General features: G+C 55.2%; 4 protein-coding genes and 1 non-coding gene across 19 annotated transcripts in view; 3 read left to right on the top strand and 2 right to left on the bottom strand.

The window, feature by feature from the left end:
* The window catches only part of CPEB1 (cytoplasmic polyadenylation element binding protein 1), a 41,948-nt gene extending 34,515 nt beyond the window's left edge, over nt 1-7,433 (top strand). For 10 of the 12 annotated variants that reach the window (XM_048317608.1, XM_048317610.1, XM_048317612.1 and 7 more), the window contains 8 exons: nt 451-700; nt 979-1,092; nt 1,189-1,293; nt 2,078-2,214; nt 3,181-3,379; nt 4,824-4,918; nt 5,145-5,225; nt 5,964-7,433. In XM_048317608.1, coding sequence (XP_048173565.1) covers nt 451-700; nt 979-1,092; nt 1,189-1,293; nt 2,078-2,214; nt 3,181-3,379; nt 4,824-4,918; nt 5,145-5,225; nt 5,964-6,074 — 1,092 coding nt within the window. In that variant the 3' untranslated portion in view covers nt 6,075-7,433. The remainder of the gene's footprint in view (nt 1-450; nt 701-978; nt 1,093-1,188; nt 1,294-2,077; nt 2,215-3,180; nt 3,380-4,823; nt 4,919-5,144; nt 5,226-5,963) is intronic. The other 2 variants (XM_048317609.1, XM_048317611.1) reach the window with 1 other exon arrangement.
* Nucleotides 7,434-8,161: 728 nt separating this feature from the next.
* On the top strand, nt 8,162-10,818 carry RPS17 (ribosomal protein S17). The gene is made up of 5 exons (XM_048318066.1): nt 8,162-8,245; nt 8,453-8,604; nt 9,127-9,232; nt 10,241-10,306; nt 10,694-10,818. The coding sequence occupies exons 1-5, from the start codon at nt 8,243-8,245 to the stop codon at nt 10,772-10,774; spliced, it is 408 nt and encodes a 135-aa protein (XP_048174023.1). The 5' UTR covers nt 8,162-8,242; the 3' UTR covers nt 10,775-10,818.
* LOC125332952 lies at nt 8,826-8,953 on the top strand. The gene has a single exon (XR_007206692.1). It is a non-coding gene; the product is annotated as a small nucleolar RNA SNORA71 (small nucleolar RNA).
* Nucleotides 10,819-11,286: 468 nt separating the features above from the next.
* On the bottom strand, nt 11,287-18,867 carry TERB2 (telomere repeat binding bouquet formation protein 2). 4 transcript variants are annotated; one of them, XM_048318064.1, is made up of 7 exons: nt 18,751-18,867; nt 16,483-16,564; nt 15,135-15,280; nt 14,205-14,263; nt 11,889-11,983; nt 11,700-11,788; nt 11,287-11,625 (listed from the first exon to the last, which is right to left on the bottom strand). In XM_048318064.1, the coding sequence occupies exons 1-7, from the start codon at nt 18,806-18,808 to the stop codon at nt 11,483-11,485; spliced, it is 672 nt and encodes a 223-aa protein (XP_048174021.1). In that variant the 5' UTR covers nt 18,809-18,867; the 3' UTR covers nt 11,287-11,482. The 4 variants fall into 4 exon arrangements, with proteins under 4 accessions (XP_048174021.1, XP_048174019.1, XP_048174018.1 ...); XM_048318062.1 differs by having other exon boundaries at nt 11,700-11,785; nt 16,483-16,625; XM_048318061.1 differs by having other exon boundaries at nt 16,483-16,625.
* Nucleotides 18,868-18,957: 90 nt separating this feature from the next.
* On the bottom strand, nt 18,958-21,625 carry B2M (beta-2-microglobulin). Its single transcript, XM_048318065.1, has 4 exons — nt 21,511-21,625; nt 21,074-21,352; nt 20,540-20,593; nt 18,958-19,385 (listed from the first exon to the last, which is right to left on the bottom strand). Exons 1-3 carry the CDS (start codon nt 21,578-21,580, stop codon nt 20,580-20,582), a joined length of 363 nt encoding a protein of 120 aa, XP_048174022.1. The 5' UTR covers nt 21,581-21,625; the 3' UTR covers nt 18,958-19,385; nt 20,540-20,579.
* Between the last annotated feature and the right edge of the window lie 865 nt (nt 21,626-22,490).

Below are 22,490 nucleotides of genomic sequence, written 5' to 3' on the forward strand. Positions count from 1 at the left end.
GCTGCGTCTCACCTCCCTGCTGTTCCATTAATCCGAGCTTTCCCTCCTCCTGCCCTGTGCTCCCTGGAGCTGGGCTGTGAGGATGAGATCCAGCTGGTGCCTGCAGAGCCTGTGGGCACTTCCAGGGAGCCCTGCTCACTGTGGGCACAGCACAGAGCCCACAGCCTGAGGCTCCTTCTGGGGTGGCTGGTGCTGCCCAGGGGTGACACTGCCCTTGAGGCTCCACAGCCAGGGGTAGCTGTTGGCTTGGTGGTCTGTGAAGTGCCTCCGGCTTAGTGATCCCCCGCTGCTGATCATGAGCATGGGTCAGGCCTCAGAGGGTCTCAAGAGATCCCTGAGAGCTCCCTCTCCTGCCAAGGGGCAAGGGCAGGGTCCCAGAGTGGTACCTCACCTCTGGTATTACATACTCTTTACTCAGAGCTGGATTTCAGTGTGGCCTTTCTCTTGCAGTCAAGCCTTCGCATCTCTCCTCCTCTGCCCTTCTTGCCTCTCAGTGGGGTATCAAGAGACCCCCTGAAGATGGGAGTGGGATCCCAGCTGGATCAAGATCAAGCTGCCCTGGCTGCAGTAACTTCCTCCCCAGCCAGTGCATCGAAAAGATGGCCTGGAGCATCTGCGTGGCCTTCCTGGGATCTTCTGGACTCTCCAGAAGACCCCTTCAGTATTGAAAGAGAAGCCCGGCTTCATCGGCAGGCGGCAGGTGAGTCAGGAGGAGTGTCCAGGGGATGGTCCCACACCTGGGGGAGGGCAGGTTGCCTCTGTGCAGACACTGGCTGGGCATGGAGTTTGCAGCAGAGCAGAGCTTGCTCCAGGCCCAAGCCTGGCTCTGGCTCTACCTGTTGAGAGAGCAGGTGGGTGTGGGCAGCTGCCTGTGGCTGTGCTGCTCTGCTCAGCCTGTAGTTGGGGAATGTGGGGAGACCTGTGGAAGAGGGGGAAGGAAATGATCCTGTACTGAGTAGTACTGGTGTCTTCTCCAAGCTGTGAACGAAGCAACCTGCACCTGGAGCGGGCAGCTGCCTCCCCGAAACTACAAGAACCCCGTCTACTCCTGCAAAGTGTTCCTGGGAGGAGTCCCGTGGGACATTACAGAAGGTGAGGCCTCATGCCAAGGCCTTGGGTGTTGACATTGGGAGGATGCAGGATGGAGCTTTTTGTGGGGGAGACTGACCTCTCTCCTTCTGTCTCTAGCTGGGCTGATCAACACTTTCCGTGTTTTTGGCTCCCTGAGTGTGGAGTGGCCCGGTAAGGATGGCAAACACCCACGCTGTCCTCCCAAAGGTAATATGCCTAAAGGTAATAGCGACACGGTAGGGTTACATTTTTCCCATGCTATGTTACAGCACGGATGCTGGGATGGTACAGCTGCATGCTGGTGACTGGATGGTACAGAGCACCTGGGGTAATGTCCTGCCCTCACTTGGGTCTGCACCTGGGCTGCAGAGCACTGACACCCCAAACCCAGCGTCCCCACCCATCTGTAGCAGGGTTGGACAGAACTGTGGGCTGGGGGAACCCTCTCTGGGTGTGTCTGGAACCCCGTGTAGGGCTGTGGCTCCACGGCCGCTGCTGGTCCCACTGCCAGCATGTGCAGCTGGGCTGACATACTGTGTAAGCAGGAATTAGTTACAGGGTAGGAGATGGCTGGTTTGGAGGCCCTGTAGTGCCTGATGGCCTCATTCAGTCACTGGAGCAATGTGAGGTGGAATACTGGCATCCATGGAAGGGACTTTAAAACCCTGGATGTTATTTGAGCCAGGCCATCCTAAATATGAAGCAGGGTCTATTTTCCTGCAGACCTCACTGCGGCCAGGCTGGTGGTGCCCACCTGGCATGTCCAGGTGTGGTTTGTGTAACACTGTGGTCCCAGACCTGGGCATCCTGCCCCTCGTGCTGTGCTTGGGTTTGGGCTCTGCCCAGTTTGGCTTATGCATAAGAGTGTGCTGGGAACAGCAGGAGCTGCCACACAGATACTTCAGGTGGCACCCAAGAACGATTTTGAGGATGTCTGCAAACTGGGAGGTTCTGTTCCACCTTCACCACAGCTGTAACAGCTGCTTCTTTCCCTTCCCCTCTGAAGGATACGTCTACCTGGTGTTTGAGTCAGAGAAGTCGGTGCGTGCCCTGCTCCAGGCGTGCTCCCAGGACCTGCTGAGCCCTGACGGGCTCAGTGAGTACTACTTCAAGATGTCCAGCCGCAGGATGCGCTGCAAAGAGGTGAGCAGAGCTGTGAGAGCAGCCTGACATGGCAGCAGGAGACGCAGAGGTGATCCCTGAAGGAAAGGAAAGCAGGGCTGGAAGAGCAGCCAAAGGCATGGCGGCTCCTGGCTGGCTTTGACTGCTCTGTGCCTGTGACAGGGATGTGTCAGCTCAGTGTTTGTCCTTCATAACAGCTTGTGTCAAACCAACTTGGAGCTCCTGGGTTGGTGGCAGATCCTGCCTTCAGGCTTCAGTTAGCTGGGACAAAGCATGGAAACAGGGATTTGACTGCTCTGTATTGCTTCCATCACACCTTTGCTCGCAGAGACAGACTGGGATCCCTCAGGTGCTTTGTCAGGCCTCCTCTGCTTGCAGAGCAAATGGCTTGCACACTCAGCAGGCCAATGTTCTGGATCCCAGGCTGCTCTCCAGCATGGCCTTGGCTGGCTGACCTGTGCTCCGGGGATGCTGGGGCTTACAGGAAAGGGGGAGCTCAGATTAGGGACAACTGCTTGTGTTCAGGGAGTTACAGGAGGGAGATGCAGCTCTTAATCTAGACAGGCACAAACTAACTGTGCTCCAGACAGCTCTCCCAGTGTCTGGCAACTGGCAGTGCTTCTGTGCTCAGTGATTTAGTTCTGCCAGAAGCTTCTCCTCTCCAGAGCCTGCCATCAGCTGCAGCGCAGATGGGAGTGGGTGGTTATTGCAGGGGTCGCCTCCAACATCAGGCTCCTGTGCTGGGAGGTACCTGCCTGGGCCTTAAATGCAGGTGGAAGGATGGGGATTGTCCTCTGGCTGCCACCCCCAAGGGACTGCTGGCTTGTGTTCCAGTTTGGCTGGAAGCAGAGTTGGTTTTATCCCCTTGTGGGCTCTCTGGAGGTGCCTGGAGCTCTAGATGGGTGTGGACCCTGAGCAGTAGTAGGTAACAAATGACATTTGCGGCTCGGGGCAGAGTCTGAGGTCTGGGGGTGCTCCTGGTTGCAGGTGCAGGTGATCCCATGGGTGCTGGCCGACAGCAACTTCGTGCGCAGCCCCTCTCAGCGGCTGGACCCCAGCAAGACGGTGTTTGTGGGGGCCCTGCACGGGATGCTCAACGCAGAGGCCCTGGCAGCCGTCATGTATGACCTGTTTGGAGGGGTGGTCTATGCTGGCATCGACACTGACAAGCACAAGTATCCCATAGGTAAGTGATGATTCCACCGGGATTGGTGGTCACCCCACCACGCTCTGAGGAGGCTGCGGTGTGCCCTTGGCTTGTCCTTCTGTTGGAAGACTGCCCAGGTGCCAGGCCTGGGGGGCAGACGCTGTCCAACCTCTTCTGCAGTCTGTGCTTCTCATCTGCTGGCCCTGGGGAGGGCTGATAGAGCTGATGTGCCTGGGATTGGAAGGTCCAGGATCATTCCTGAGCAGCCTGAAATTTTGAATATCCCTGTAGGCATTGCTGAAGGTTTCTCTGTCCTTGTTCAATGCTGTTAGTGGTTGTTGGATGCTGCTGTAGCTGCTTTTCTGTTCCCAGAGTAGAGACAGCTGTGGGTCTTCTCACTCTTGGGCTCTTGTCACCAGAGCTGAAACATGGCGTGTCATGGTGTGTGTACCTCCCTGGAGGCCTCATGGGCCAGGGGACAGCACTGAGGTGGCTGGTCTGTTGGAAAAACCCCACAGCCTCTGCCTGAGGAGCAGCTTTCCAGGCTCAGGCTGCAGCAAGTCACGAACTTGGAGAGACACTGAATCTCCTGGTGTTGCCAGGCAGTAACAGTGTCAGAGCTTGGTAGCGCAGAGCTGTCTCTGCTTGTCGCTGTCCTTGGACAGCAGTCAGGCTTTTCTGGGCAAGGCTCAGGTTTAGGATATGTCTGTGGTGCTGCAGAGCCCCTGAAGTGCCTTTAGGGGGGACAGTCTCACAGGGGTGGGAATGGGAGTATGAGATTAAGCAAATTCTCAGTGTGACTGTGGATGAGGTGTCCCAGAACCTCCCTGTGCTGGCCCTGTGAGATCCCCAGCCCCCTGTGGTTCATGCAGAGCCCAGCTTGCTCCAAGTAGGCAAGATCCATCTCCCAGCAGCTCAGTGGCACGTCCACCCTTGGAGCTGTCCTAAAGTCGCAGCAGTCAGAGCTCAGTTTTGGTAACTAAGCTGTGCCCTGCTTGGTTGTGCTGATGGAGGCATCTCCTGTAACCCCAGATTGGATCCAGGCCCTCCTGCCTGTGTCCTGTTCGATGCTTTTCAGAAGGAGAATGGATGGGGGTTTGTGTGGCACTTTGTGCTGTGGCTGAGCTGTGGGGATCTGCCAGTGTCAGTCCAGGAGCTTGGCTGGGAGCGAGTGGTGCAGGAATGCTGCTGACTGGCAGTGAGGCTGCAAAACACCAGGCTCTGGGGTGAGGGGGAGGCTGGGAATAAAAGCTGCTGAGCTGTCTCGGCACCAGCGTATTTCAGGTGCAGCATGAAGCACTCCTGCTGCTCCTGGGAATGTGGTGCCTGGAGAAGGAGGCAGGAAGAGCCCCCAGACCCTGGATACCATCTCCTGCCAAAGCTGCTTCCCTGTCTGAGTGGCACTGGGGAAGGGGTGGTGCTGGCAGCAGTTCCTCTCCATCTCTGTGTTCCTCTCTAACAGTTGTGGTCTGGCTCATTCCAGGGTCGGGCCGTGTCACCTTCAACAACCAGCGCAGTTACCTGAAGGCTGTGACCGCTGCGTTCGTGGAGATCAAAACCACCAAGTTCACCAAGAAGGTGAGTGGGGCTGGTGGGGCAGCCCAGGGAGGGGTCTGTGTGAGGGGTGGTACTGCTGGGAGCACCAGTGCTCGTGGAGCCTGCCCCATGTTCCTGCTCCAGCAGAGGGAAGTGTGGCTGCTGCTCTGCCAGCCCCAGGGGTGCTGCTGGGGATGGATTCGGGGTACCCAGGCAGAGGGCAGTCAGCCTGGTGCTGCTCCATGCCCACTGCCTGGTTCTCCTGCAGGTTCAGATCGACCCATACCTGGAGGACTCCATGTGCCAAGTGTGCAATGCCCAGCCTGGCCCATTCTTCTGCAGAGACCAGGTATGGCCAGTTCTCCTGCAGCCTGTGCTCAGGGGTTTCCTCGAGGAGGAGCAGGCCCTGCTGCTGGGTTTTGGGGATATATTCACTGACTCTTCCCCAGTGGGCAAGGTGAGCCCCAGCTGGGAGGGTGGCCTTGTTTTGGAGAAGGTGTGGCCCTCCTGGGGAGGGCAGCTCAGGTACTTGCCAGGAGGCCCAGGCAGGCAATGTCCACCTGGCTTGAGCCAGGGGTGCTGCAGTTCACTGGTGCTGTGCCAGCTCTGGGGCCTCGTGTGGGATGGACTGGTGGCCCTGAGGGGAGGGGAGGTTGCTGCTCTGTGAGCCATGATGAGCTGGGGTCAGGGTGCATTCCCCTGGGGCTGGGCCTGGGGCTGGCTGAGGCACAAGGAACTCCGGCTGACCTCACCTCACTGCAGGCAAAGGAGCTTGGCTGGGCTCAGGCAACTTCCTGCAGAGTTGGGATGGGGTATGAGCAGGAGGCAGGAATGCCGTGGGAGTGATGGGAGCACTGGCAGAGCCCAGCTGCTGCCCCAGTGCCCAGGCCCTGACTTTGAAACCTGTTCAGAAGACGGAAGCTGGGCCCAAGAGGCCCTGCACAGCATCGCTGGCATTCCCTCTCTCCAGCCCATGGATGCACTGTGCTGGCGGGGGCTGCAGGCAGGCAGGGAGGGGAGCAGCGGCTCTGCCGGTGTCCCTTTGCTGCGGGAGCCGCCCCAGCGTTGCCCTGTGCTCTGCCCACAGATCTGCTTCAAGTACTTCTGCCGCTCGTGCTGGCACTGGCAGCACTCCATGGAGGTCCTGCGCCACCACCGCCCGCTGATGCGCAACCAGAAGAACCGGGACTCCAGCTAAGAGGCCGCGGGGCTGCCGCGGGCAGAGTCCTGGGAGAACCTGCCCCGAGGAGAGCGCAGCAGCGCCTGCCGGAGCCAGGCCCGGCTGGGAACGTTCTTCCTTGAGGACTGACGGGGAAAAAACAAAAAATCTTACATTCATGTTTGCACTTGCTGGTCTTTTTGTTTCTGCACTAATGCACAGTGAGTTTTGTTGGGGTTTGTTTGGGGGTGTTTTGAGGGGGGGAGCGCCCCTCAAGCCATTCTGCAGTTCCCAGACTTTGGTTCCTGGTTTGCTGACGAGAAGCAAAAATTGAAAATGAATAAACCCAACCAACCAAGGGCCATGTGTTGCGGAGGCGTCGCCGCAGGCGCCTCCGCCCTGGTTTTTTTATTTTTTAAAGGCGCTTTTTTACATTCCTTGCAATACTGGTGGAGAGAGCGCAGGTCTCATTGGTCATTGTTTTGCCGTTGCCATACAGTGCCTTTCCATTCATTTACCCCCACCTGGATGGTGTGACCTGGGTGTTCAGCTGGCGTTTTTTACTGTAACAACAAGGAGACTTTGCTCTTCATTTAAACCAAATCATATTTCATATTTTACGCTCGAGGGTTTTTACGAGTTCCTTTTTACACTCTTAAAAACAGTTTTTAAGTCGTTTGAAACGAGAGATTTTTTTCTTTCCTGGCAGCTTTTAACATTATTGCAATTTGTGTCTGGGGGCTGCTGGCAGGACGTTGTAAATCCAGGGGTTTGCAACGGGACAGGCCGGGCTTTGTTTTTGTTTTTGGATTTGAAACTGGACGGGATGAGGATCTCTGAGCTGCTGTATATAGTTTTAAATAGTTTGTTGCACTTTTTTAAGTTGCACTTATGGGGGGTTGATAGAGGTTTTTAATCACACAAAGTCACAGGACTTACCTTTTCTTTTGTAACAAGCTAAAAAAGGGCTGCGTTTTGGTGGACGATGAAGGTTCCTGGGAGCCCTTTCTCTTAGAGGGGACAAGTAATTTTCCTTTTCTTCCCGAGATGTTTGGAGTATCAGTGCAGTCGACCGAAATGCTGCTGCTGGGATTTGAGACCTTTAATTATGCCGATTATTATTATTTTGTTACTTTCCCCTCTATCGGAAGCTGTGTGCCAAAGAACCAGTGTCATAATTTCTCCCTCTTTACTATGGTTATTTTTTTTTTCTTTCCTGCTGAGCTGATGTTGCATTGTTGCATATCCCAGCTGCTCTTTGTGGGGTTTTGTGAAGCTGTGTGTGAAGTCTCTACCTCATTGTAGTATATGCAGGCAAGACTGCACTCTCCTACAGACGCGTGGAGTAAGCTGTGGTGTAGTTTTTGGCACATAATAAACACGTTGCAGCAAAAAAAACTTTCTTGGGCCTTGTGTGCTTCGTGGGGGATCTCTACAGCTCGGAGGGCTCTGGTGTCACTTCCTGGAGGGTGTGGGGGGGAAGGCATGGATGGAGCTATGAAGTGTGGATGCTGTAGGTGACTCGGTTGGGAGGGAGCTCTCTCTGCTGGGCAATGCCTTTTTAGATCCCGCTTACCCGAGGTGCCTGTGAGGCCCTAGGCTCCAGCTGGAGCTCCCGTAATTGCAACAAGAAGTTAATGAGGTTGAGTGAAGGGGCCTGTGTTGCTGTGCTTTCTCCCTCTGTGGCAGTGGGGGAGGGGGTGACACCCCGCAGGGCTGTGAGGGGAGAGGGATCCCAGGGCTCCTCTCTGTGACGCTGGGGAGAGCTCAGTTGGACTTAGGCTGCCACAGTGGACACCTATTGTGCCCCATGCTCCCGGAGCAGGGAAGGCTTTGGGCTGCTCCCACGTCCCACAGTGGTAACTCTGCAGCAGCCTTGTTGTGCTCACCCCTCCTCCTCTGGGGCTGGGTGCTGCGTCCAGGCGTGGTGTGAGTTTGTGGGTGCTCAGTGTCGTCTCTCAGGGCCTGGGACTCTCACTGGTCCCGCAGGCTCCCGTCCCGGGCTGCTCTCGCCCGGCCCGGCCCGGCCCGGCCCGGGCACTGCGGAGCGCTCGGGATGCGGCCCCGGGAGCGCCCGAGCCCCGCCCCGCTCGGCCCCGCCCACCGAGCGCCGCTGAACCCTCCGAGCCGCCAGGGGGCGCGGTGGGCGTCGCGGGCTTCCGCCGCCTCCCGCCTCCTTCCGCTCTCTTTCCGCGGCCGCCGCCGACATGGTGGGTCCGGGTCCCGCCATCCGCCGCCATCCGCGGGCGGGCCCGCGCCCCCGCGGCGGGGAGCGGCGGTGGGGACCGGGGGGGAGCGGGGTCGGCGGCTGGGGGGGGGCGGTGGGGGCAGAGATGGCTGGGGAAAGGGGGGACCGGGGCGTGGGGCCTGGGCTCGGCGGAGCCTGACCGGCGGCTCTCCCGCCCGCCCCCGCGTAGGGACGCGTCCGGACGAAGACGGTGAAGAAAGCGGCGCGGGTGATCATCGAGAAATACTACACGCGCCTGGGGAATGACTTCCACACCAACAAGCGCGTGTGCGAGGAGATCGCCATCATCCCCAGCAAGAAGCTGCGCAACAAGATCGCGGGGTGAGGGACTGAGGGCCCCGGGGGGTTCGGGCACGAGAGGGGGTCCCGGCTGCGCTTTGGGCACTGGAGGGTCCTGGATGGGCTTTGGACACCGGAGGGCCGCGGGGCGTTTGGGCACCGTGGGGGCCCGGGTGAGCTCTGGGCAGCTGGGGGTGTCCCGAGGTGTTTGGGCATTGGAAGGTCCTGGGGGGTTCGGGCGCGGCGTGGGGGTTCCTGCTGGGCCCTGCATTCGAAAGTGATCACGGTCCCGCCCGTGGCCGGGTCATTGATAGTGCAGGAAGAGGAGTGCGAGAGTTTTCCCGTGTTTGGAGGGGTCTGTGTCCCCCCCAGACCCTGTTGCTGTCGGACATTTTGTCTCTGATGTTCCCTGGAGGTGGTGGGATGATGCTGGTGTCAGTGGTGGGACACAGCCGGGGTAGGTGGTGGCAGCTGTCCTCATCGTGCTGCAGTTCCAGGATGTGGGGTGTGGGGAAGGGTGACGTGAGCCCTGGGAAAGCTCTGGACACCCCCGTGTCCCTGCAGGTACGTCACCCACTTGATGAAGCGAATCCAGAGGGGCCCCGTCCGCGGCATCTCCATCAAACTGCAGGAAGAGGAGAGGGAGAGGAGGGACAATTATGTCCCAGAGGTGAGGCTCCAGCTTCCCCATCGCTCCGTCCTGCCTCACCATATCTCCATAATTGGTCCCAATTTTTTTAAAATAAACCCTCAGCCCCTCAGCCAGGAGGAGCTGAGGAGGGTTTGGATCAAGGGGGCTGAGGTGGATGCCTCCAAAACTGCTACCTGGGACAGGAAGGGCAGCTGGCTTCTCGTGGTTTGATTTTCCTAACTTAAAATGGGGGGAAAAAATAATTTGATGTGAGGCAGGAGGATATTTCAGAGTGGCTGAAAACCTGCCTTGCAGCCAGTGTCCCTAGAGAGAGGGTTTTGGTGAAACCCCATTGCCTCTGTTTGGATGGGATCAAGATCTCACCTGTCACCTGGGTGAGGTGCTCCAGGAGTGCTTCCCTCGTTCCAGGAATATGATCCCGTTGCTCCTGAATCCTGTAGCTGTCAGGCACAGCACATGTTGCCCCTTTCCCAGATCTTCCCCATCGGCTCCTGGCAGAGCTGCTGGTTTCGGTGCTGGTTCCGGGTGTGATTGCAGGGAAGGAGTGACTGTGAGCACGCAGACCTGTACTGTTTGTGGTTTCTTAGAAAAATCCTGATGTTAGGTAGCTCTTGGGGAAGGAAACCTGTGGAGGTTTGGGGTCTGGAGAGGCCTGGAGGAAGTTTCTCTGGGAGCAGGAAAGCACAGGTCCTGGAGGTGGAACAGCCTTTGCTGGTGGATTTGTGTCTCAAGGCAGCTACGAGTGTCACTGATGACTGCCAGGACTGGTGCAGTTGAGGGTCCCACGCCAGCCCCTCAGCAGCCTTGGGCCTGGAGCAGGTTGGGCCTCAATTTCCAAAGATTGCCATAAAACAGGCTCTTCCCTCTATTGCCAGTGGTCTCTCACAGTGTTCCATCAGGATGCTCCCGGCTCTGCTGCTGGAACTGTTCCCCACAGTGGTGGGATGAGACCGGAGTGGCTGTGGGGACACCCTGGCAGCTGTGGGGCTTTATCAGTCATACCTTTCCTCTCCCCTCCGTCCCCAGGTCTCTGCCCTTGACCAGGAGATCATTGAAGTGGACCCGGACACCAAGGAAATGCTGAAGCTCCTGGTGAGTGGCCGCAGCTGTTCCCTGCCAGCTGCCGGCGTATCCCCGGCACAGCTCCTGCTGCCCTGAGCGGCTGGATGGTGTGGAGGGGGTCCCTCCGCCCTGGGTGCTGTGGGAGGATTCATTTCCATATGGCTTTTGGGAGGGCAGAGGCACAGGGGCTTTGCCACTAGCACGGTGGCTGTGCTCCTTGCCCTCTATTCTGATGATTCCCTCACCAAGGAGTCAACCTCCAGAGCAGGGTGGCCTCCCCTTCTTAGGAGAACTGCGTCCACCCTTTGTGCTGCCACAGCACCTTCCCACTTCCCACACCTTCCCAGAGGAACTTGCCCCCACTGTCAGTGGGCAGGGTGCTGTGACTGATCCCGTTGTTCCCACGCTGTTTTCCAGGACTTTGGCAGCCTGTCCAACCTGCAGGTGACACAGCCCACAGTGGGAATGAACTTCAAGACGCCCCGAGGAGCGCTCTGAGTCTGTCCCTGTGTGTCGCTTTTCCAATAAACGTGAGGAAACCATCTCAGCCTGCCTGGTCTTTGGACACCCAAGGGGTGAGGGAGGGTGGGTTCTCGGAGTGCTGCACTGGAGCATGCAGAAGACTCAACACCTTCATGTGTACCAGCATCTCTTTGGGTTCTTTCATGGCAGTTTGGGGTGTGAGGGCCAAAGCTGTTATTTTAGAGGCTCTCCTGCCTTTGAGGCAGTGAGAGAGGACAACCATGGTGGCTCCTTGGAGCTTGTGGGAGCCTGTCCTGGGTTTGCCTGTGCTTCCTCCAAGTGGACAGCATGGGGGTCAGGCTGTGCCACAATAAAAGTTGCTTTTTATAACCCTCTTGATCACTTTCAAGTGCTTAAATGAAAGGGAAAAGTCTTAAAATTCCTTGATTAAATGAAAGTAAGGAGACCTATGTGTGTCCCTCCAAGGAAAACTTGCTTAAACTATATAAACACAGCTTAAACTGCCCCCCTCAGACTAAAAAGAAAATACTGGGTTTTTGGGGAGAAATGTCCATGTTTCTGTTTGTTGTGACATTGGGTTTAAGTAGTTACTTAAAGAAGCAAATACTGCAATAACTAGCCAGTAATGAAATAACACACTGAACACTGAGCTGCAGTTGGATAATGTATAAATCATCTAGCAGCTCTTACAGTGAAGTTGTTGCTGCTCCAGCCACCTGTTCCTTACAATTTCCTCTTCATTTTGGTCTTCTCGCAGTAAATGCTACATTTGCTTTGAACCCAGTACACTGCGTAGCCCGAGGTGCCGGGGATGAAGTCGTGGAGTTCCCCCTCATATTTCTTCATGTCCCGTGCAGAGGGATAGCCTGCAGAGGGAGAATGGGCTCACTGAGTCCCTGCTCCACCTGCCCCATCCGCAGCCCTTTCCAGGGGTATTTACCTGTCACCATGTTATTTATTGGGTATTCCTGGAGGGCACGGTATGGAAATTCTCCCTGGGCAAGTGCTTCAAAGCCTGTTTCTTCACTGCTGTATCAGGAGGGAAAAAAATCTGTGTTAGTTCCTGTGTGTTAGGATTGCTTGGAATCGGGGGTGCATCCAAATCCCACCACCCAAGGTAGGAAAATACCTCTCGTCCAGGTCTAGCACTTCCTCCTCTGGTTCTTCCTCGCAGGCATTTCTTGCCGCTTCTGGTTCCTCTGTTGGATTTTCATTTGGCTGTGACTGTCAGCACAAGGATGTTACAGGTGTGCCCTGAGTCACTGCAGAGCACCTGGGACACGCTCCGAGTGCACGGAATTTTTAGGGCTCGTGATTGTCAAGTGTAATTCAGAGTTAAATTTTTAATCTAAGGCCATTCCTGCTTCAGAAGTGCTGGGAAGTTGCTTTGAGAGGAGAGTGGGCAGTGACATGGAGAAGGAAAACAGCAAAGGGCTGAGCTCAGCCTCTGGCAGTTGGAATCCCTGAACAGCACACTGCTGGGAGACTGGATACATCTGGGCAAGGGAGACAGTCCTTCCAGTGCTGTCCCCTTTGGGATGTCATGCTGGGAGGGACACCCAGCACAGCAATCCCAAGGAATCGGAATCATTTAGGTTGGAAGAGACCATTGAGTCCACCCAGTGACCGATCACCACCTTGTCAACCAGAGCAGAGCACAGAGTGCCATGTCCCATCATTCCTTAAACACCTTCAGGGATGGGGACTCCACCCCATTCCTGGGCAGCCCATTCCAGTGCCTAATCTCCCCTTCTGTGAAGAAATTCCATCCTGCAACCTAAACCTCTCCTGGTGCAGTGTCCTCTCATCCTGTCCCTTATTCCCTGGAAGCAGTGCCTGACCCCCACTTAGCTCCATCCTCCTGTCAGGGAGTTGTGCAGAGTCAGAAGGTCCCCTCTAAGCCTCCTTTTTCCCAGGCTGAGCCGTCCCAGCTCCCTCAGCTACTCCTGGTGCTCCACCCCTTCCCCAGCTCTGTTCCCTTCTCTGGACCTGCTCCAGCACCAGAATGTCCTTCCTGAATTGAATCGAGGGGTCCAGAACTGGACAAAGCACTTGAACTGGGGCCTCAGCAGTGCCCAGTACAGGGGAAAAATCACTTCCTGGTTCTGCTGGACACACTACTCCTGACACAGGCCAGGTGCCATCGGCACTCTTGGCCACCTGGGCTCATGTTCAGCTGCTGTTGATCAGCACTCCCAGGACCTTTCTTGCTGTGCCAGCTGTGCCACTTTCCAGCCACTCATCTCAGCTCTGCAGGGGTTATCGTGGCCAAGTGCAGGACCCAGCGCTTGGCCTTGTTGACCCTCATACAAATGACCTTGGCCCATCGATCCAGCCTGTCTGGGTCCCTCAGCAGAGCCTTCCTAGCCTCCAGTAGATCCACACTCCCACTCAGCTTGGTGTCATCTGTGTATCTGATAATGGTGGACTCAATCCCCTCATTCAGATCATCAGTAAAGCCACTGAACAGGACTGGGTCCAACACTGATCCCTGGGGGATACCACTGGTGACCAGACACAGGTGTCCAAGCTGTGGGCTGCAGTTTTCCAGGAGATGCCGTGGGAAATGGTGTCAAAGGCTTTGCTGACGTCCAGGTAGGCACATCCACAGCCTTTCCTTCATCCACCTGGCAGGTCCCCTCGTCATGAAAGGAGATCAGGTTGGTCAGGCAGGACCTGCCTCTCCTAAATTCATGCTGGCTGGGTCTGATCCCTTGGTTTTCCCATATGTGCCGTGTGATGGCACTCAAGGTGATCTGCTCCATAACCTTCCCTGGCACACAGGTCACACTGACAGGCCTGTAGTTCCCCAGATCCTCCTTCCAGCCCTTCTTGTGGGTGGGTGTCACATTGATACCTCATCATCTGGGACCTCCCCAGTAAGCCAGGACTAAGGATAAATGATGGAGCGTGGCTTGGCAAGCTCTTCCTCCAGCTCCCTCATCACCCTGGGATGGTTCCCATCCAGGCCCATGGACTTGTGAGCATTTAAGTGGCACAGCAGGTCACTGACTGCCTCCTCCTGGATTTCTGGGGGTCCATTCTGCTCCCCGTCCCTGTCTACCAGCTCAGGGGGCCGTTTGTCCTGATATAATCAGTGTTGAAGACTGAGGCAAAGAACGTGTTAAGTACCTCAGCCTTTTCCTTGTCTTTGGTGATGGACACTCCAATAAAGAATGGAGGTTTTCTTTGGCCCTCCTTTTGTTAATATTTATAAACACATTATCCTTTACAGAGGTGGCCAGATTAAATTCTGAGCTTTCACCTCTCTAATTTTCTTCTTTCTGCATCACCTAAGGACATCCTTAAACACTTCCTGAGTTGCTGGCCCCTTTTCCCAAAGGTGATACATGCTCTTTTTTCCCTGAATTCCTGTGAAAGCTCCCTGCTCAGTGCAAGCTCGTCCTTCAGCACACACACGTGTAGTACAAATTTTTCATCTTACCTGTTCTTCTAGGGCATCTGCCTTCTCCCAAATAAACCGGCCAATTTTCCTTCTGATTTCTGCCAAGAACAACAAAACCAGTGACTGTGAGAGCATCAAAGAACAGGACTGTGGCAGTCGCTGCCAGTGCAATGCCCTGCAGGTGCCTCTGGAGGCAAGCCCCAATGCAAGGTCCTGCCCCTGGGCCAGGGCAATCCCAAGCACAAATTCAGGGGGGAAAGAATGGATTGAAAGCAGCTCTGAGGAGAAGGACTTGGGGATGCTGGTGGATGAGAAACCCATGAATATGACCTGGCCACGTGTCCTGGGCTCATCCCACAGTGTGGGCAGCAGGGGAGGGGAGGATTCTGCCCCTCAGGCCTGCTCAGGAACAGCAGTGCTCCTCCAGCTCTGGGGTCCCCAATATCAGAAGGACAGGGAACTGCTGGAGAGAGTCCAGAGAAGGCCATGGAGATGCTCCGAAGACTGGAGCCCTTCTGCTCTGGAGCCAGGCTGGGAGAGCTGGGGAGGTTCAGCTGGAGAAGTGAAGGCTCCAGGGAGAGCTCCGAGCCCCTTGCAGGGCCTAAAGGGGCTCCAGGAGAGCTGGAGAGGGACTGGGGACAAGGGCTGGAGGGACAGGACAAGGGGGAAAGGCTTCAAACCGCCAGAGGACAGGGATGGATGGGATATTGGGAAGAGATTCTTCCCTGTGAGGGTGGGGAGGCCCTGGTGTAGGTTTCCCAGAGCAGCTGTGGCTGCCCCATCCCTGGGAATGTTCCAGGTGATATGTTCTGTGATAGTAGATGGATCACACTCCCACAAGAGCCACTCCCAGGCAGAAGGAAAAGTCCCTCCCTGCAGACAAGTAACTGCCGGTTCTGGTTTGCACCAAGCCTGCACTCCTGGGGGATTTCCCTGGGAAAAAATCCCCGGACGATTTTTTTGCCTGACCTTCTTGCAGGCAGGCAGGGGGCAGGACGAAGTGGCCCAGAACCACCGAGGGCTTCTCTCCCGCGCTGGTGCTCGCCCACAGCGAGAGGTAACGGGAGTGAAAGACCGTGGCTCTGCCCTCCAAGTAACTGAGGCTCTCGTGTATGCTGGAAGAGAGAAAGAGAGCTGGTTTCCAGAGAACCTGGAAGCAAACCATAACCAAAACGTTTAGAGGGGTGTTGTCATTAAACCTGCTCTGATATTTTTGCCAAAAGCACCTAATTTTCTGTGATTTTCTAACTGTGAGACTCTACCAGTCACACCCCGTCACAGTCCCTGCTGCCGGCACCTCCCAGGGGCAGCCTGGAGGAAGGACAAGGGTAAACGTACTTTTAGGGATTACACGGTCCCACTCTGCTCTTGAGGCGAAACTGCTTCTTCGGGGAGGGCAAAACCAGGATTTTTCTTTAATTACCCTTCACCACGCTGCTCCCTGCTCACACAGCTGAACAAGGAAGCGGAAGTGGAGGGTGTTCTCCTTAGAGGGGAATTAAATATTGTTTGCTGGGTTTAAGGATGCATATAATGATTACATTTTTTCACAAGAAACTATCTAACTATATACATTGAATATATATTAAAAATTATCCAGAATTCCCCTGGGGGAACAGCCCAATCCGGCAGGATGTTGTTGTGAAAGGAAAGTTGTTATTGTGTGTTTCCTGGAATTCCCCTCCCTTAGCTGGAGGTGGTGACTGAAAGATTCCAAAATTCTAAGCCAGTTTTAAGCACTGGTGTGTTAAAAAGAAACTGTTTAGTCCAGCCTAGCAAAGCCTAAAAGAAACATTGCAGCTTCCTTTCCCATAAATATACTTACATGACTAAATAATGAATAGATACAACATTCACTGATATTGAGGAAGTGAGGAAGATCCTGAAGACTTTCTTATATTTGTACAAATGTTCTGTAGCCCTCTAATTTTTTATATTAAGCATTTCACCCCTTTTCCACCCATTTTTATCCCAGTGCTTCCTTTTAGCATTAATTCACATTGGATTTTTAGCACCAGGTTCTTTCCTTGTGGATTGTTTTAGATGCTGATTTTCCAGCAGGTAATTCACAGCCAGCAAGAAACCAGCACAATTAATTTAATTTGTATCACAGCAAATCCCTTCTCAACACACGGAGAGTTTTTCTCTATTCTGTCTATCTACAGCTTAGTCTGGGTGTGAGTTTCCCCAACCCCACTGGGCAAGAAGATCCTGGCAGATCCATGCCATGACTTTAAAAACACCCCCTTGACTTCTACGGGATGTCAGTATCCATGAAATACTTTCCACTAAAGACATTAAAGCCTCCTTTACCCACCTGCGGGTGTCGGGGTGGGCGGCATCGCTGCTGAAGAGGTAGTCAGCATCCAGCCAGTGGGTGATCGTCCCGCCACCGTCCGCTGCAGGGGACATGGGGTGAGGTGAGGGTGGGCATCCAGGGGCTTCCCACCTCGGGGTGACCTGGGATGGGGACAGCTGGTGGTGAGGCCGCAGGGATGGGCCCTGAAGTGAAAGCTGTGATAGCTCCCCATGGCTGTGGGACTCCCACCGCTCCCCTGAGGGTTGTTCCGGGCTTTTCCTCAGTGTGGGGGCACCCTGGACTGGCCAAACCCATGCTCTGCCCTATTGTGTGGGTCTCAGACCCATGAAGGGGTGACAAGACTGTGCCCTCACTGCTGTGCCCTGCTGAGGAACGATGGGGCTGTGCTCCCCTCCTAATTCCCCCTGAGTGGCCACATGGCTGTGCCCCCCTCAATTCCCCGCGGATTCCTGACAGCTCGGTGCCCCGGGGCTCCCCTGGACTTCGCCGTCGCCGGGCCCCCTCACCCCAGAGACCCCGCGGGCCCGGGCTGACGCTCTGCGAGAACCAAGCGCGGTGTCCGCGGAACATGGCGGCGGGAACGGCCGTGAGGGGCTGGGGGGAGGCGGGAACCGCCCTGAGGGGAGACGATGGCGGGAACGGCCGTGAGGGGCTGGGGGGAGGCGGGAACCGCCCTGAGGGGAGACGATGGCGGGAACGGCCGTGAGGGGCTGGGGGAGGCGGGAACCGCCCTGAGGGGAAGCGGTGGTAGGAAAACCCGGCGAGAGCGAGAACGGCTGGAGCTGTGTCGAGGAGCTTTAGGCTGGATGTTAGGGAAAGGTTCTGTCCCCCCCAGTGTGGCCGGGCACTGGAACATGTTCCCCAGGGCAGCCCCAAGCCTGAGAGAGCTCAAAGGGCACTTGGCCAACGCTCTGAGGCACAGAGTGGGGGTTTGGGGTGTCCTTTGCAGGGTTAGGAGTTGGACTCAATCCTTGTTCTCCTAGAAGTTTTTCTCAAAAAAACCCTTGCATTTGGCTGACTCAGGAAACTGCTTGCAGAAAAACTGCTTGTGTTTCATAAATGTTCATAAATGAGGCTTGTTCCATACTTCAAGCTTCCCAAGATATCCCTCAGGATACCCCATCCCCTGGGAACTGTCTCCAGCAGCAGCAGCGCAGCAACATCCCGGGTACCTCAGAACCCCAAGGATGCTGGATAAAACAGAGAAGGGATTTCTGGACATGGTCCTGAAATCCAGCTGTTAAAGAAAATCAGCCTCTGGTGTGGCCATGTGTTGTTCTCCCACAGATAGGGGATTTTTGAGTAAACTATCAAAATATTTAAGAACAGAAAAATCCCACAGATGCAATCAGAGCAGACTTCCCCAGTGTGGGAAGATGATGATGTGTCCTTTGGAGACAGGGTCGTTTCACATATCCTCCACAGAATCTTCAGTTTCTGCAGTCGACTCAACCCCTGACCTAATCAGGATGAAGCTCTCCTGGTGGAGTGGTGACCCAGCCATTACTCTTGTGCTCGTGAGGATAGGAAAGGTGGAGCTGAGGTGGTGGAGAGCACTTTGGTGGCCCTTCGTGATCCACAGGAGGAGGCCAGGACATGGTCCACAGCTCCTTGGGCTCACACAGCAGTTGGTGCTGCTCCACTGGGGTCTCTGGGAGAGAAGCTGAAACCTTCTCCCCTCTCCCAGGCCACCTTCTCCCACACAGGGACCACTGCTGGGGCTGCCCAGTCCCCAGAGTGCATCTGGTGCTGCAGGCAGAGCTGTGTGGTGTGTCCTGCTGTTCCATGCTGAGTGATGGGCACTGTGCACAACCAACCTGCCACCTGTCCTGCCTTGAACACCCCTCTGATGAACCCAAAGGGATCCCCATAATGGGGCCCTGCCCCTCAGCAACCTCCCACATGGGTGCTGGAACTGCAACAGCCTGGATTTTCCTAATCCCTAACAAAAAAAATTGGTTATAATGAAAATAGCTACGGAACAAGATAATATCCCTCAAAAATCTGAATATACCCTAGAAGAGACATGGGATCCTGAGTCACCAGGAACCCTTGATCCCATACACGTGAGCCTGGTTAAATCCATTTTGATCCAGTATTCCGCAAGTGATCATTCTGATTTCTTCATAAAATAAGAGTGAGCTGATGGGAGTAGTATTGGGTTTAGGTAGTGTCATCAATCCCCCATGGTACAACAGAGGACTGGCTTCAACTGCGCTTCTCCGTGGGGTCAGGCACAGAGAGAAAACCAGAACTGATACTCACCAACACACACATCTGCTTCCCCCAGGCTCAGCTTTACACCACACACTCCAAGATGCATCAGCTGGAGCTCTCCCCCTTGGAGTGGGCACCATTCCCTGCCATCACTCCTTCTGTGCCCCCAAGGTTCTTAATCCCTTTTTTAAACCTTGTGCCTTCCCTTCAGAGCCACACAGGAGCCTCCAGCCAGGCAGATACCACATCAGCAAAAAGTCTTTAATTTTCTTTTTATTGATGGAAAAGCGCTCTTGCATCTTCTCAGTGGGATAAAAAAGCACAACTGACCATCATGCCCCCAAGGCTACGTATCTGCCCACAACCCATCAGAGCCTGTAAAATCAGCTTGGCCTGTCAAATTACTCTGAAGAAACATGTTAAGGACTAGCAGTTTATTAAAGTATAAACATCCTGCAAAATTTGGAGCAGTGAAGAGCTACCATTGTTTTTTAAGCAGTAATGTGGGCATTTATAGCTACATGCTCAAAAAGCCTGCAGAGCTCCCTTGACGCTGTGGCTAAGTGAGATTTAACAAGGCTTATTAGTGAATTTCTGAATGGAAGTTGATCATTCTTGTGGATATGATGAAGAATGGACAGAAGCTTGAGAAGACTTTGACTTGCAAGCAGATTTTCTCAGACCTGCATGGAGAGAGTGGATTGACATCAGTCACTCTAGTGACACCTTCAACTGTAATTATTTTAGGACTAAAAACCAGTTTCTTCAGAGCATTCTGACTGCAGCACCCCTGCAGAACCACCTTCCAGTGAGATTCAGGTAAAAATCCTGCAGAAACTGCTTTTTTGTCTCCTCCTTGGTGGAGTTCAGAGTTCAACAAGTCAAGAGGATCCTTGTTCTCCACCCCAGGGACCTTGTCCTGCTCTCAACTCTTTCCATGCCAGCTCAGTAAATCCTTGTTCCCAGACCACAGTGAAGTCACCCACATCCCACCTGCAGCCAGACTTGGCATCCCTCACCACAGGTGACGATGTCCCACCAACTGAAGCCATGGTGCTGCATGGGCACAGCACATTCCAAACCCTGCCTTGGGGCCAGGTTCACAACCCCACTGCCCAAAGATGAGTGACAAACCAGATGAGTGACTGTATACAACTTCTTAGAGCTCTGCAGGAACTGGGGCATTTCACATAAGGTCCTGTCAAGGTTTGTCCCAGGCACAGTTAATCATTATCCTCTAACAGGGCATGTAACTAAGATGTTTCAACCAGGGTGACATCAGCTAGGCCACAGAGTTTCTTTTCCCTATCAAGTGTTAAACTAGAATTTCCCTGTTGCTAACTCCAGATCAGTTACATGCAGACAGTTTGAAGAACTTGGCGCCCTCAGACTCCCAGACACCACTGAATTAACCCCGAAATGTTTCTGGTTTGTGCCTCATGGAGCCGCCCTGCCACAGGGTTAACCAGCCTGGCACCCAGCCTGAGGCACGGGGATCTCCAGTACAGCAACTTCCTCCTCCTCCCCTGACAGGAAACAGCAGTGCAAGGCCTGAGGAGGCTTTAGGGGACCTGCGACAACTCTCTGCAGTATCTAGCTGACACAAAAACAACATGCACGGAAGGTTTTCTCCAAAGTTCTCCTTTTTTTGAAGCAAATGACTCTTGTAGGCAAGGGACGGCCAAAACCAGACCAAAACAGTGGGCAGAAAGTGTGCGGGGAGAGTTCTGTGGCCCAAATGAGCACTGATACGATCTACTTTTTGGGTGTGGTTGCTTCTGTTCCCCAGCTTTTCAAACCCTCTCCCCCTACAGAAATGGGTCTATGTTTCCCTTACCAGCATGGCACACAGCACCATGGATTATCCCAGACACGGCTCAGAAGTCTGGTTCTGCAGGAAAAAAGGGCAGAGCGTTAGACTTGGGGGCAGAGGGCACCCCCTCTCCCCTGTCCCCACAAGGTTCCCCCCCAGAAACAGCCCCAGTGCGGTAACCAGAGAGCTGCCCTCAGTGGTAGCTGAGGCTGGGTCACCACCATCACCCCGACGGCTGCATCCTTCTTTATATTCACACAACATAAAGCCAAAATTCACTGCATGACCCATCACCTTCTAGGTAAGTTCACCAAGGCAGAGATCGCACGACATGGCATTACCAAATCCCTATGAATTAACACCAACGCGTGTCCTCCCTGAATCCTTCATAGGTACATATAACAGACTTTTCAGCTAAAACCAAATTAATTTTCCATCTCTAACACAAGACCTTCAAACCCCACTCCGTTACAACATCCTGCTTCCCAGGAGAAGGAACAGAGACAGCATGGATATAAAGGAACGAGCTCCAGCATGCAGGAGGAAGGCACAGCGTACCCCATCGGTAAATCCGTGGCTCCGTCATAGTGGAATGCGCCACCCTGCAAGCGAAGGTGTCACCCCTTGTGGGGGTGAAGGGCACATAGACCAGGCGCTGGAACTGCCACTTCTCGTTGAAGGACAAGTCCCCGTACATGACGCCGGAAATGGGCTCCCCGTTCTTCAGGAGCTCGATGTCAATCTTGGGTGGGTGAAAGCCGGTGACGAAGCAGTGCAGGGTGTTCTGCTTTCCCTCCTCGGCACGGGAACGGGCGTAGACTTCGACCTTCGGCGCCTCTGGAGAGAGGGGAGAGGGCGCGTGAGAAACGGGGCTGCGGTGGGCATCGCCTCGATGCCAACGCTCGCCCACCCCCCCGGGCACAGTGACCCGGACCCGCCGGAAGCCCGCAGCCCTTAACCCCGTCAGAACCCTCCGCGCCACCCCAGGCACTCACCAGCGGCCGCCCCCAGGCCGAGCAGCGCCAGCAGCGCCAGCAAGCCGAGCGCCAGCACCCCCCGCGCCATCCTCGCTGCTCGCAGCGCCGCCGTTTCCCGGAATGTCCCGGCCCTGCCCGCGCTCCGCCTTTTATACCCTCCGGAGCCACCGCCAATCGCGGCGCGGAGCGTCAGCCGCATCATCAGTCTCAGGGCAGAACGGGAGCTCCGGGGTTGTGCGAGCCAGAGCGGCGCTTTCGCTTTCGGTTTTCCGCTGAGTGAGGGGAGAGACCCGGGTAGAGGCCGCGGCGCGTCGGGCAACAGCGGCTGGACGTCAGCCCAGGTGGCAACGGCACCTGGTTTGGACCAGCGCCCGTCCCCTGTGCTGGGCACTGCTGCGGCCGCACCCTCCACCACAAGAAGGACACTGTGAGGGGCTGGAGCGTGTCCAGGGATGGGAACGGAGCTGGGAAAGGGGCTGGAGCGCCAGGAGCAGCTGAGGGAGCTGGGGGGCACTCGATTTGGAGAAAAGGAGGCTCGGGGGAACCTTCTTTCTCTGTAACTCCCTGACAGGAGGGTGCAGCCAGGTGGGGTTGGGCTCTGCTCCCAGGGAACAAAGGACAGGACAAGAGAAAACAGCTTCAAGTAGCACCAGGGGAGGTTTAAGTTGGATCTTAGGGAAAACTTCTTCTCTGAAAGGGCTGTCCAGCCTTGCCACAGGCTGCCAGGGCAGTGGTGGAGTCCCCATCCCTAAAGGGATTTAAAAGCCATGTGGATGTGGAACTTGGGGATATGGGTTAGTGGTGGCCTTGGCAGTGCCGGAGGAATGATTGGACTTGATGGTCACAAAGAGCTTTTCCAACCTAAATGGGGGTAAAAGCCACCTCTTGCTGAAGGTTTTGCATCCAGGGGCAGTATTACACTAACAGCCTATGGTGGAGCAAGCTGTCCACCTTCCTTTATGAACCTCTTTCAAAACCTGTGTGGAACGTCTCATTCC

Source organism: Corvus hawaiiensis, chromosome 13 (assembly GCF_020740725.1).
Source record: "Corvus hawaiiensis isolate bCorHaw1 chromosome 13, bCorHaw1.pri.cur, whole genome shotgun sequence".
NCBI classification, from domain to species: Eukaryota; Metazoa; Chordata; class Aves; order Passeriformes; family Corvidae; genus Corvus; species Corvus hawaiiensis.

Excerpts from the sequence above, each read along its gene's own strand:
- TERB2 (XM_048318061.1), bottom strand. Across the intron at positions 15,281-16,482 it reads GCCCACCCCGACACCCGCAG|CATACACGAGAGCCTCAGTT; the intron begins GTGGGTAAAGGA and ends TCTCTCTTCCAG. Across the intron at positions 11,984-14,204 it reads CAGATGCCCTAGAAGAACAG|TCACAGCCAAATGAAAATCC; the intron begins GTAAGATGAAAA and ends TTGTGCTGACAG.
- B2M (XM_048318065.1), bottom strand. The coding sequence starts at position 21,580 with ATGGCGCGGGGGGTGCTGGCGCTCGGCTTGCTGGCGCTGCTGGCGCTG. Across the intron at positions 21,353-21,510 it reads CGGCCTGGGGGCGGCCGCTG|AGGCGCCGAAGGTCGAAGTC; the intron begins GTGAGTGCCTGG and ends CCCTCTCTCCAG.
- RPS17 (XM_048318066.1), top strand. Across the intron at positions 9,233-10,240 it reads GGGACAATTATGTCCCAGAG|GTCTCTGCCCTTGACCAGGA; the intron begins GTGAGGCTCCAG and ends CTCCGTCCCCAG. Across the intron at positions 10,307-10,693 it reads AGGAAATGCTGAAGCTCCTG|GACTTTGGCAGCCTGTCCAA; the intron begins GTGAGTGGCCGC and ends GCTGTTTTCCAG.